The following is a 14,243-nucleotide window of genomic DNA, read 5'->3' as shown; positions in this document are numbered from 1 at the left end:
GAGTAACTTCTCTTCTTCAATTTAATTTTGTACACATTTATTTTCTTATTTAACGCCAGAGAAGGCAAAACTTTTAAAATTGTTTTGCCAGTGCCAGAAAACACTTAAAAATATTTAAATTTAAAACTTTGCAGCTTCCAAACAAAAAAAAAATTAAATTTATATGCCAATTGTATTCCTAAAAACACATGAAATACGGTTACCAAAAAAAAAAAACAAACACGATAAACAAAAATATTTTAAAATAAAAATAAAATATTCAATTTATTTGAAATACATTGAAATGAATTTCTTTTAATATATTTTTAATGTTTTTTATCCAAGTAAATACAAACAAACAAGCAAACGAATTTAAGGCTTAGAAAAGTTTCCCCTTAAAATTTTTATTGAAAACACGGGTTAGTATGAAGCCTTTGAAGAGTGTCTGTTGTTGAACAATGAAATCGAAAAACACATGAAATTCCGAATCGAATGAAAATGCAGGAAACGAATTCATATCTGCACGAAAGCCACGTATGTAGTAAACTTGACTTTTAAGAAACGGACAATGTCTAGGCATATTACTGAAGCGATCCATATGCTCGCGTCCGATTTTCAACAAAGTTGTTTGTTTGGAGTTCCCCAATAGGTCACAACCATTCATATTCGTAAGATTAAGTATTACAAATTCAGTATTTTTTTGTGGTAAAACGAAACGTAAGTTGAGAAAAAAAGTGGGTACATCCTTCTTAAAAGTCATCTCAATCGAAAAAGTTCGCCTTTTGATATTCCTACTCAAATAACAGTTGAGTGTAGCGAGATAATCGTTCTTAAAATTAGGCGCACAGGTGCAATTGGTAAAGGCCATATCAAAATTTGACTATAATGAAAATTTTTTTTAAATATATATTGACAAATCTTATGGTTAGTTAGTTAGTTAAAAAATTATTACCTTTGCTGCAAGTGCATATCTCAAGTATAAGCATAACAAAATCTTGAGATATATAAGCAAATTTTTCATTTTAAACAACTACTTTGCGGTACTGAATGTTTAATGCTTAGAAAATTAGAGAAAAATTAAAAATTGTATTGAGTATTGAGTAGCCAATGAGCTTAGAATTTAATATTACCAATTGCAAATTGATTTTTAATGTGTTATTTTTAACAATACAGAACAGCAGTTATAATGATATTCTAAAATAATTATCTATGGTAAACAATAAAATTTTTGCAGTCTAAGCTAAAATCATTTAAAATCAATTGTATACAATTGGTTGATGGTGATAACTTACAATATAATTATTATTTAACATTAGGTACATTTGATCTAATGTATTTTTAATAATTAAAAAAAGTTAAGCAATTGTATATCACTAAACTACAGATAAGTTTAAAACTTATTTCATATTATAATCAAATAAGCATACACTCAAATGATATACATAACTCTGCATTTATTATATATTATATGGAAAAGGGAACATAATTCTTTTACTTTTAAAATATAATTAAGTTATTATAATTTTTGGCATCTTTGAACATTTAAATGACTATAAAAATTATGAACCGAAGTTTCTATAGCTGGAGTTCAAAAGTAGAGAAGTAGAGACATTCAGTAAAACAGGGAACTGCAGTCTTAAAAGGTTTTAATAAATCTAAGTTTAACCATTGAGTAAAAATATTATAGAGTCACAATGCCATAGAAATTAATTTTTGTTCTAGGTATCTACCATTGGGTACCCAAATCACTCAAATCTCTGCCGACGTCGCTTCAGTCGTTTTTGCTTCATACCAAAGAAGATTTTGCAATATTCTCTGCTTCATAGGTTCAAGAAATTTTTATATTTCTTTTTTGTGTTTTTTTCTCCTTTTGCTCTTTGAGGTGTTGTTATTGCTTTCTTAAATTATAATGTAAGTAGTAAAAAGAATTATTCTCTATTTTATATTCATTCATGCCTACTTGCTTTGTGTTTAAATATGAACATATGGACATTGATATTTTTGTATGTAATTTCGGGGGCAAGAGATATCAAAATTTTATTTGCAGCATTGAAACAATTTTTCATTATGATGGCATTTGAAGAAAGAGTTATAATTGTTTTCGTAATTAATTGTTATTAAGTATGGATTTTCAATTTTATCGCATTTACATAATATTTATATTAAATCTTAGGAAGTAATACAATCATAAGAACACATGTATATAAAATAATTACCAATAATTCGTAAAACATTTTTTAAAAATAGTATGATTTAGCTTTGCCAAATGTATTACAATAAAATTATGTAGAAATCGATTTAAGATTAAACCTTCAGTTTATATGGCAGTTTGAATAATTAACGCTATTTTACATATATATGCACTTAAAAGATACTGAATAAATATAAACGAAACATCAGTACAAGGGGTACAAGTGTATCGACTATTAGCTTTTGCAAGCGAATAATTGCCGAGAAATGGGGATTTATTTAAATAACTGCATAATCATTTATAGTTACTAGATCGACATACATGAAAAGTTATCGTTAATTAAATAGAAGTGACAATTTTCATGTTACTAGTTGCGTACTAATTTCCAGACCACCATTAAGGTATAATGCATCGCGCGTTTTTTTTACATTGTGTGCCCAGGAGGCCTAGTCCATGTTAACGAAGTAATTTTGTTTAAGAAAAATAATATAGAAAAGAGATTTTTTTTACTATTTCAAATTTTTTTTTTATTATTTGTTCTCTATTTCGTCCTCAAGAATTTGAAGAATTTTAGTTTTTTATATTAATATACATACATTAGTATTATCGACAAAAAGTTTTTTTGCATATAAATGATAAAAAAATATATTATCACACATAAATAATTGGAAAATAGAATGGTAACAAAGAAGAAAGAAAACAACCTGCAGAAGATTTTCCGAAAATACTCCTAAACCTGCCTAAAATCCTACCACAACAAGGCCCAATGACAAAATGACAACAAACAACGCTCAGGAATAGAGGAATACCACCACCAATAAGAGAACACATTTGTTAGTTCTTCCCGTTATTAGATATATATATGATACATTATTTTTTATTGTTTATATGTATAAACTGCTTTGTTAATTAATTGATCAATATCCCGTGAATAACCATAAAAAATAGCGAAAGTTTCTACGTAATAAATATTAATATTTACATATTTATACATATTTATTAACACATGTTTATTAATAACTATCTTAAAATTAATTCACTTAAACTATGTATGTTGAACAAAATAAATAAATAAAGTAAGTAGTTATGGTAATAAATAAATTATAATTAATTAATGTTATTAAGCCTGTATTAGGGCAAATTTGTAATATAAGGTCATATAACAATTTATGCCTTAGTCGATTTCACTTTCTCTACCATACAAAGGAATTGCTTACGAAGTAATATAAGCAGAATAAAGCCCAGCAATTCAATTCGATGAAGTCTGCAGGCCCCAATAAACCAACTCGGTAAATTATGGTAAAGTAAACTAAAATTTCCTAGGGTTTTTTTGCACTGCACTTATGTTAAAAGTTTTCAAAATTATTTATTTTTTTATTATATATCTTATAAAAAGTTACCAATGGTAATACCTAATTTACCTAATTTACCACACTCGAAATTCTGGTAAATACCAACATTCACTGCCATACGGACATAATTTACTATTTTCCTCAATTTACTTTCAATTACTCGAACTCACACACGGTCAATTACATACAATTATCTTATTTTAGTTAATACTAATATAACATTCATATAACTGTTATTATACCTGATTAAAACAAAAAATTGAAATTGGTTGCATTTGCTTCAAATGTTCCTAAAATAAGATCAAAAAATATTCATATTCTTCCAAATAAAAGTACATATGTTTATAAATATACATTTATACACATACATATATATATGTAGATCAGTAAACTTCCAAACAAGTAGGGATGTTTCTCTTATTTGCATTATGAAGTGATATTAAATGCATGAAATTTTTACGTACTGCTTGCTGGTGCCAAGCATTCATTGCAAAAACAAATAATTACACCAAAAACTAATTTGACTGTTTTCTTGTACTGCCTGCATTCGTAACAAGCAAATCTGTTTTTTGTTTTCATTTTTGTCCTTCAGTCATCAATAGTAAAATTTTAAGAAAGAACAAGCATAAGCGCGACCGATCTAGCAGCAGCGCAGAAAGAAGAAATATCTTCACTCCGCCCTCCCGTGCCTGTTGCTGAAAATTTAAAAATTGAGTCATTGTGACTCTATAATATTTTTACTCAATGGTTTAACTTACCTTACACCATTGAGTAAAAATATTATAGAGTCACAATGCCATAGAAATTAATTTTTGTTCTAGGTATCTACTACTGGGTACCTAAATCACTCAAATCTCTGCCGACGTCGCTTCAGTCGTTTTTGCTTCATACCAAAGAAGATTTTGCAATATTCTCTGCTTCATAGCTTCAAGAAATTTTTATATTTCTTTTTTGTGTTTTTTTCTCCTTTTGCTCTTTGAGGTGTTGTTATTGCATTCTTGAATTATAATGTAAGTAGTAAAAAGAATTATTTGCTATTTTATATTCATTCATGCCTACTTGCTTTGTGTTTAAATATGAATATATGGACATTGATATTTTTGTATGTAATTTCGGGGGCAAGAGATATTAAAATTTTATTTGCTGCATTGAAACAATTTTTCATTATGATGGCATTTGAAGAAAGAGTTATAATTGTTTTCGTAATTAATTGTTATTAGTTATGGATTTCCAATTTTATCGCATTTACATAATATTTATATTAAATCTTAGGAAGTAGTACAATCATAAGAACACATACATATGTATATAAAATAATTACCAATAATTCATAAAACATTTTTTAAAAATAGTATGATTTAGCTTTGCCAAATGTATTACAATAAAATTATATAGAAATCGATTTAAGATTAAACCTTCAGTTTATATGGCAGTTTGAATAGTTAACGCTATTTTACATATATATGCACTTAAAAGATACTGAATAAGTATAAACGGAACATCAGTACAAGGGGTACAAGTGTATCGACTATTAGCTTTTGCAAGCGAATAATTGCCGAGAAATGGAGATTTATTTAATTAACTGCATAATCATTTATAGTTACTAGATCGACATACATGAAAGGTTATCGTTAATTAAATAGAAGTGACAATTTTCATGTTTCTAGTTGCGTACTAATTTCCAGACCACCTTTGAGGTATAATGCATCGCACGTTTTTTTTTACATGGTGTCCCCAGGAGGCCTAGTCCATGTTAACGAAGAAATTTTGTTTAAAAAAAATAATATAGAAAATTGAAATTTTTTTACTATTTTTTTTACTATTTCAAAGTTTTTTTTATTATTTGTTCTCTATTTCTCTATTTCTCTATTTCGTCCTCAAGAATTTGAAGAACTTTAGTTTTTTATATTAATATACATACATTAGTATTATCGACAAAAAGATTTTTTGCATATAAATGATAAAGAAATATATTATCACACATAAATAATTGGAAAATAGAATGGTAAAAAAGAAGAAAGGAAACAACCTGCAGAAGATTTTCCGAAAATACTCCTAAACCTGCCTAAAATCCTACCACAAAAAGGCCCAATGACAAAACGACAACAAACAACGCTCAGCAATAGAGGAATACCACCACCAATAAGAGAACACATTTGTTAGTTCTTGCCGTTATTAGATATATGTATATATGATACATTATTTTTTATTGTTTATATGTATAAATTGCTTTGTTTAAAATATTAATGTATATTAACACAAAAAATTATAAATTGATCAATATCCCGTGAATAACCATAAAAAATAGCAAAAGTTTCTACGTAATGAATATTAATATTTACGTTTTTATACATATTTATTAACACATGTTTATTAATAACTATCTTAAAATTAATTCACTTAAACTATGTATTTTGAACAAAACAAATAAATAAAGTAAGTAGTTATGGTAATAAATAAATTATAAATAAATGCTATTAAGCCTGTATTAGGGCAAATTTTTAATATAAGATCATATAACAATTTATGCCTTAGTCGATTTCACTTTCTCTACCATCCAAAGGAATTGCTTACGAAGTAATATAAGCAGAATAAAGTGCAGCAATTCAATTCGATGAAGTCTGCAGGCCCCAATAAACCAACTCGGTAAATTATGGTAAAGTAAACAGAAATTTCTTAGAGTTTTTTTGCAATGCACTTATGTTAAAAGTTTTCAAATTTATTTATTTTTTTATTATACATCTTATAAAATGTTCCCAATGGTAATATCAAATTTACCTAATTTACCATACTCGAAATTCTGGTAAACACCAACATTCGCTGCCATACGGACATAATTTATAATTTTCCTCAATTTACCATCAATTACTCGAACTCGCACACGGTCAATTACATACAATTATTTTATTATACCTGATTAAACAAAAAAATTGAAATTGGTTTCATTTGCTTCAAATGTTCCTAAAATATGTTAAGATGAAAAAATATTCATATTCTTCCAAATAAAAGTACATATGTTTATAAAATACATATATATATGTAGGTCAGTAAACTTCCAAACAAGTAGGGATGATTGTCTTATTTGCATTATGAAGTGATATTAAATGCATGCAATTTTTACGTGCTGCTTGCTGGTGGCAAGCATTAATTGCAAAAACAAATAATTACACCAAAAACTAATTTGACTCTTTTCTTGTACTGCCTGCCTTCGTAAACAAGCAAATCTGTTTTTTGTTTTCATTTTTGTCCTTCATTCATTTATAGTAAAATTTTTAGAAAGAACAAGCACAAGCGCAGCCGATCTAGCAGCAGCGCAGAAAGAAGAAATATCTTCACTCCGCCCTCCCGTGCCTGTTGCTGAAAATTTAAAAATTGAGTCATTGTGACTCTATAATATTTTTACTCAATGCTTACACCAAAGAATCTATAGTACAAAGAAGTGCCACGCTCATACAAACGAAATACCCACTTTATTTTGCTGGTGGATTTATAATAAATCCACCCAACCTCATGCAACAATGTTCGATCGAGTTACAACTGGTATGATGTTCAGTTCAAACTCATTGCAACCCACAATTGTTTTTATACGCCTGTTTCTTTTGCCTTTCTTGTTTTTATTTGTCTATTTAATTAATATACATTGATTAGTAGCGAAGTGAATGGTAAAGAAATCCCTCAAATAATTTTTCGATATACTTTGTTGCTTTATCTTATTGTACTGGAATGGGCCTTTCCAGGAGTAAAGAGTAATAGAATTTATTATTTTTTTTATTGCAACAAATGATGCACTACAAAAACCATTATGTATGTACAAATGTGATATTGGAGACATTAAGTCTGCAGTATATTAATATGTATGTTTTTATTGCACATTTGTGCATATATTTTACCTCAAAAGGAACTACTTCTTAATAGTTTGAATTTTTGGTGACTTTTTGTAATTATTTTAAAAAATATTTGCAAGATTCATATAAAAGTTTTTGAAAAGTATTTTAAAAAAAATAAAAATATTAGAAATGTAAGAAAAATTATGATGAAAAAATGTGTAGAAGTCATTAAAACCACTAATAATGCTTCCTGGTTTGAGGAAACGCATGAATGCTATTTACACCGGTTTGAAATGTTAAAATTGGTGATTACGATATTGCTTCCGAAACATTGCACATGGACAACATTTAAAAATAAAGCTTCATAGAATGGAAAAATCTGATTTAAGACAAATAAATTCGTAATGTGTTTTTACACTACAATTCATAACAATATCAAACAGGTAATTTTGTTTTTGTTTTATACTATTAAATTCAAAAAATTATCAAATGTACACAATTTTGATTTCGTCACTGAAATGCTGTTTGATCGCTTGAACATTTTACAGCGAACAAACATACAAACATGCATATAATGTAATACAGAGGATTGCATTGCATGTATGATTGAATACGTATACAGAAGGGATTTTCAGCCTTATTCGACTCACATATAGGTTTGAACTGGGCATCATACCAGTTGTGACTCGATCGAACATTGTTGCATGAGGTTGGGTGGATTTATTATAAATCCACCAGCAAAATAAAGTGGGTATTTCGTTTGTATGAGCGTGGCACTTCTTTGTACTATAGATTCTTTGCTTACACTAAACAAGTTGGTGTTCCTTAACGGATTAATCATCTGAAGTTGTTGTTGTTGTACATCTATATTATGTTGTTTCCTCTTACAACCTTCAGGCGCAAGAAGCAATAAATATTCTCTTGAATTATTATCAAAAATTGTTGTATTCTCTGTTTGTGTTCATTCATATTATATCAAAACAACTGTAGAAACACTCGCATTAACGCACATATTGCTTGAGTTGACTTTCATTTTCAATTTTAGCGAGTGAATAGACGATTTAGACCCCTTCAGTAGGAATTCTTAAGTTTGTAGTGTGAAGACGACATAATTCGCTCACAGAACACAATCATTTAGCCTGTTTAGTGTAGTCACAATATTGTTCACTTCATGCTCCAAAATTAGAGAAGATTCAACTTAAAGAATTCTTAAGCTTGCAGTATGAAGTCGACATAAGCAACTTGTTCACCAGACATAATCATTCTGCTTGGTTAGTGGAGTGACCATGATGATCACTTCATGCTCTATATAGTGTAAGCAACTTGTTCACCAGACATAATCATTCTGCTTGGTTAGTGGAGTGACCATGATGAACACTTCATGCTCATATATTTTATATTTATATTGTGTGCTATTTATACCATATTTTTTTTGGGTTCAACATAGTTATTAATACGGTAATCCCAATAATAATGGTACTGAGACTTACATATACGCAATCTCTATTATGACGCCGGTGAAGGATTCAGCGCTTCCTCTCAATCGAAACATTTGGTTTCCGCTACAAACTTTAACACTCTTATTAAGCCAACTAAAAGGGGTTAAGAGGGTAACCCTTTGTCTAGAGAAAGCCGTACATCGACATAATAATAACTATTCCGTTTTTTCAATGCTGTTATTCTGACAGATTTTACAAAGTCTGTGCGTGCAGACTTTTCGGTTAACGTTTTCTCTATGTATGGTAGATTTGTTATATCTGTTAGTCATTTTTAGTTTATTCAGCTATGTTCTATCTAAACAGACATTAAAAGGAGAGATTTGGAAGCCTTTGAGATGTGATTAAATTTTCCAAAAGACTAATACCGCATGTGGCGAGCTTATTATCTCAACTCCCTCCAATATCATTGTAACCCGCAATTATTTAGAAATAAACGTTACAACGCTACTGATTTTAATCTCGTATCTTAGTTTGTGGGTGATTTAGTGATAGCATGGTTATCTACGATATAATATACTATATACACATTGCTATATAATCTCGTATATCGTTCCACCATATTAGCTCTCTTATGTGTCGCGTTAATTTCAATTTGGAAAAGACTCGAATAATCCGATAATATGAAGTAAATTGACTTACGTCGTCTCATAATAAAATACTCTAGTTTCTTTTTCTTCTTTTTTTTGAGTTTTAAATCTCTCTTTACACCTATTTGTAGATGGACTCAGCTTTATTTCATAGAATAGATTTCCATACTTATTAGTATATTGGCAGGCCACTGAATTATGTTTGAGTGGACTTAATTTGAATAAGTTACGTCTAGTCACTGGTATAATAGATTTGTGGATTGATAAATCCTTACCAAAAGAAGATGCAATATGCTTACATTATATTAATTTTTTTTCAAGAGAATGTCTGGATAAGCGACAATATTTGTTTGATTTATTGGAATGTTGACAGAATAAGGTATTTATTAAAAAATTACTTTTAGTAATTAAAAGTGTAGGTTGTATGGGCTACTTTTCATAAAAAACATCTGATAACGAAAATTAAACGACTCTAGAAGTTACAATACATGATTTATGCTGGATATATACTGACACTCTTGTAGTACAATGTTAGTAAATTTTAGCTTTATATAAGTGTATTACTATCAAATATACTAAGAAGAAACAGTTTCTGTTTGTGAGTCAATTCATAAAAACTTAAGAAATTGTGAGTATGACTTGTACAAATAAGCAGTATTATACTTAGTCTCCATCAGTCGATTTGAGTCATTTGGAAAATTGGATCATTCCATATTTTTAGTTTTTTAAATTAATAATTTTTTCAGGACATTCTACTGAATTTGTTTTTTTATTTGTGCTTTATACATATATTTATTTTCATTCTATTTAAATATTTGATATTTTGATATATTTAAAATATAAAACTAATATATGTAACTAATATAATCAATATTATAAAATCAAAAGAAATAATACAACTAGTGGTTTCCTCCTTTTTTTCGGATATGTGTTTTCAAGAGTGCTTGCCAGATTTTAGTGCGATCGGAATAAAAATTTATCCACACAACCATTTTCGTTTCAAAAGAAAAAGCAGGCATAGATTTCAAATCATACCGATATCCGCGAACATAATAAAGCACATTTTTCAGAAATGGACATTTTTTTGGAAAATTACTATATCGGTCCAAATTTGCACGTCCCATCTGTATCAGTGCAATTTGATTTTCATTTGAAAGTAATTGACATCCATTTGCTCGACTTATGTTTATCAAAACGAAATTTTTCGGTTTGCGGGGCAATTCAATAATTACATCAAAAAAGAAATGATGTATATCCTTTATATATCGAAACTCCATACTAAAAGTGCGTCGTTTTAAATTTTTGCTAAGTGAACATGCTGCGTGAGTAAGAATGGAACTAGTGGAATTGCATTGAATATAATCGTTTACTAATTCCATATCTGCCTGCGAAATAGGTTTTAGATAATGTTAAACTTTATATGATTTATGTTAATAAATGTTTACAAACCTTTACATGAGAATAAAAGTTAAGGATTATAAAAAAGAGAACTATTGGAATTAAAAAGCGTTCTTTGAATTGCATTGTGATTAATCCATTTAAGTTTTTCGTTTTCAAAAAAATATTTTAACTTTAATTTTACTGAACCTTATATCAGTAATTAGTGAAATATAAATGTACCATGAAATTTTTCACAATTTTAAGAGCATGTGGCTTGGTTTCAGTTTTGATTATTGTAATTTTGTAATTAGCTATTAAATTATAAATTTTGATGTGATTAACCGGAGCTGACAATAAACTAATAAGGTTGACTGAGTCTTTTTCACCACTTGTTTAAAACAAGTGTATGAAATTAATTAAAAGGTCTTCCAAATAAATTAAAGCATGTATATATAGTCTCAACCAAACTATTCATTTGGGAGGTATTAAATACAACTGCAATAATGACGCATAATAGAAAAAACCGGTTATACTAATGATTACACTATTAACTAGAGAAAAAGAAATGTACTTATAGTAATAAAAGTTAGACTGGGTTACACTACATAGAAACTTAAAATGTAAGAATGCAACGTTAATGTGGAGAAGTATTATACCATACATAACATATTAGAAGTCGCAATCTGGACAGATAAACAAATTTCAGATAAGCTTTAGAATTTATCGACAAGTCACAATCGAATTTCTTTGAAAGCATATTTGGTCAGTATATGAGAATTTAATTTAAAGAGTTTTGCATGGCAATTTAAGAAGTTTGTATAAAAAAACGATTATTTTAAAATCAACTATTATTATGACATATTTGTAATTTATATAGAGTGCATCACAAACTTAGTCTATTTATAAAATTGTTTTCACATATTCTTTCCATTCAATCCTGTTTCTCGCTATGTATCTGAGCTGATTCATCGGGTTATTATTGATTGGTCTCTTAAGCATGTGTCCTAGCTATCGATATTCACGCTTTTTTAATTCTTCTTCCACTGCGAGTTGTTCTGTTTTTTTCCACAGCTTTAAATTTGAGATAGTTGCTGGTCACAAAATGCGCATAATGTGCCTCAAACATCTGTTTATGAACGTTTTTATTTTCTTAATATTTGTTCTGGTGATAGCTCATGTCTCGCAGCTGTATATGAGAGTCGTTTTGGCGCATACATTAGAAATATTGATCTTAGTCCTGAAACTTATTGCACTTGATCACAGTACTTTCTTAAGATACGTAAATATACAATTTGCTTTTCATATCCCATACAATGTCCATTATAGAGGACATTTATCATTACCAACAACACTGTCGAGATACTCAAACCTCTTTATTTCCTCTAAGACCTTATTGTTGACAAATAGACTATCTTGATTGCTGGTATTTATGTGCATTGTTTTAATCTTCATTACGTTAATGTTCAGGCCGAATTTTCTCGATTCATTATTTAGATTCGTAATGCTTGCTTACATACCGGAAATTCTGCCGGCAATGAGCACTGCGTCATCAGCGTAGTTCAAATGTCTCAATTTTTGGTTCAACCTGCAATTAATGTGATGCAAGTTTTCATTCACTGCCTCAATAATTATGTCGAGAACGATGATAAACGATAAAGATGAGACGTAAGACGTACCCGTTTGATTTTTGATGAGCGCTGAGGGTCTGCTATGTGTAATCTCTATTAAGCGCATCAACGCTTAAACCAATTGGAATACTCACTTTAAAAAATGTATTGCTTATAACGAACTATTTTGATGTTGGCGAGGTTAAGACCACGGATTAGATGTTTATTTAATGTCGAAAATGATAGAGCAAACATAAATATGATAAGCTGGAGGACATTTATAAAGAGTCGATACAAATATTGATCAAATATTTAATATACAAAATATATTGATTATAAATAATAATATAAAATGTAACGAGACTTAAGTTCGTTTAGAGTAAAAAGTGATCTAGTCAGATAAGCATATTTATATAATGAATTTTTTTTTGGCTTAGTATAAATTTGTATTAAATTTAAAAATTTTGAGAAATAGAAAGTACTGTTTAATATATTATTGTCAAATATGTTAAAATTAAACATAAAATTTTCTTTCGACGATCGTTATAGATAAATATTTCACAACAAATGATATACCTAAGCGTTCATCCTCAAAAATTTTTTATTGAATAAATAATTATTAGTATCAGTTTGTTCGCTTAATTTTTTTATTACTTTAGCAGCACAATTTATTTTATTATAATAATTATTATAATTAATTATTTGTGTTACACTACTTTTTATACAACTTTGTATTACTTGGAAAATTCAGATGTAGTTTTGATTAAGATAACATTCGCTGTTTGAAGTAATCTAAATGTAAATCTTGATCTTCGTTATATTAATTTTTCTCTCAATACTTGTTAATAAAAAACACTACTAGTTACGACGTCCCTTTTTTGCAATATGAGTTTTTAGCAGCATTTCCCAGATTTTGGTGCGATCCGAATAAAAGTTAATCCAAACCATCATACTTGTTTCAAATGAAAAAGCTGGCATTGTTCTAATATCATAACGATATCCGCGTACATAATAGAGCGCATTCTTCAAAAAAGGACACTTCTTGGGAAAGTTACTATATTTATCCAAATGAGCACGGCCTAATTGCACAAGCACAATTTGATTTTCATTTGAAAGAACTTGACAACCATTCGCTCTACTAATATTAATTAAAACAAAATTTTTTGGCTGTCGAGGCATAACCATAATTAAATCAAAGAAAAAATTTTTAACATCCTTAATGTATTTCAATTCTAAATTGAACGTACGTCTTTTAATGTTTTTGCTAAGATAGCAATTACTATGTGTTACAATCGAACTTGTGGCATTGCATTCGTAATGATCGTAAATTATTTCCATTTCAGCCTGTGCAAATATATTAAATTATATTATAGATTAAAAATCTTATAAGCAGTTACTAACCTTTGCATCATGAATGATTTTACTTAAATATTGGATAATTAAGTAAAGTTCTATGAATGTTTTAAATCTCATTGCATACAGTATTGAAATTTTTATCCACTGAAACTAAATTTTTTAATTTGCTTTATTATACTGAATTAAATTAAAAAAATTATTATTTTCATTCTTGTATAAAGCTTGTGAACTGATTACTCTAATTATGTAATTAACCTATTAGCCAGTGACGATTGCTCTAAGGTGCGGAGGTGTGCGGTGAACACCCTAACATAATTTCCAAAATGTCAAATAACATTGAAATATAAATTTATTAAGTATCTTCACATCAAGAATTATTATTATTTATTACATTTCCATATATATTTTTTTAATGTTTTAGCAAAAACAATTAAATATAATTGTCTATGAAAACTCAATCAATTT

At 28.4% G+C, this 14,243-nt stretch overlaps 2 protein-coding genes across 2 annotated transcripts; both read right to left on the bottom strand.

The window, feature by feature from the left end:
- Positions 1-358: 358 nt before the first annotated feature.
- On the bottom strand, positions 359-739 carry LOC119674726. Its single transcript, XM_038085882.1, has one exon. It carries the CDS (start codon positions 737-739, stop codon positions 359-361), a length of 381 nt encoding a protein of 126 aa, XP_037941810.1.
- A 12,541-nt stretch (positions 740-13,280) lies between these two features.
- Positions 13,281-13,895, bottom strand: LOC119674725. The gene is made up of 2 exons (XM_038085881.1): positions 13,824-13,895; positions 13,281-13,766 (listed from the first exon to the last, which is right to left on the bottom strand). Exons 1-2 carry the CDS (start codon positions 13,893-13,895, stop codon positions 13,281-13,283), a joined length of 558 nt encoding a protein of 185 aa, XP_037941809.1.
- Positions 13,896-14,243: the final 348 nt, after the last annotated feature.

Source organism: Teleopsis dalmanni, chromosome 2, assembly GCF_002237135.1.
Source record: "Teleopsis dalmanni isolate 2A chromosome 2, ASM223713v2, whole genome shotgun sequence".
In the NCBI taxonomy this organism is placed as follows: domain Eukaryota; kingdom Metazoa; phylum Arthropoda; class Insecta; order Diptera; family Diopsidae; genus Teleopsis; species Teleopsis dalmanni.
Note: the sequence above shows the minus strand (reverse complement) of the source record. Positions and strands in the feature narration are given on the sequence as shown.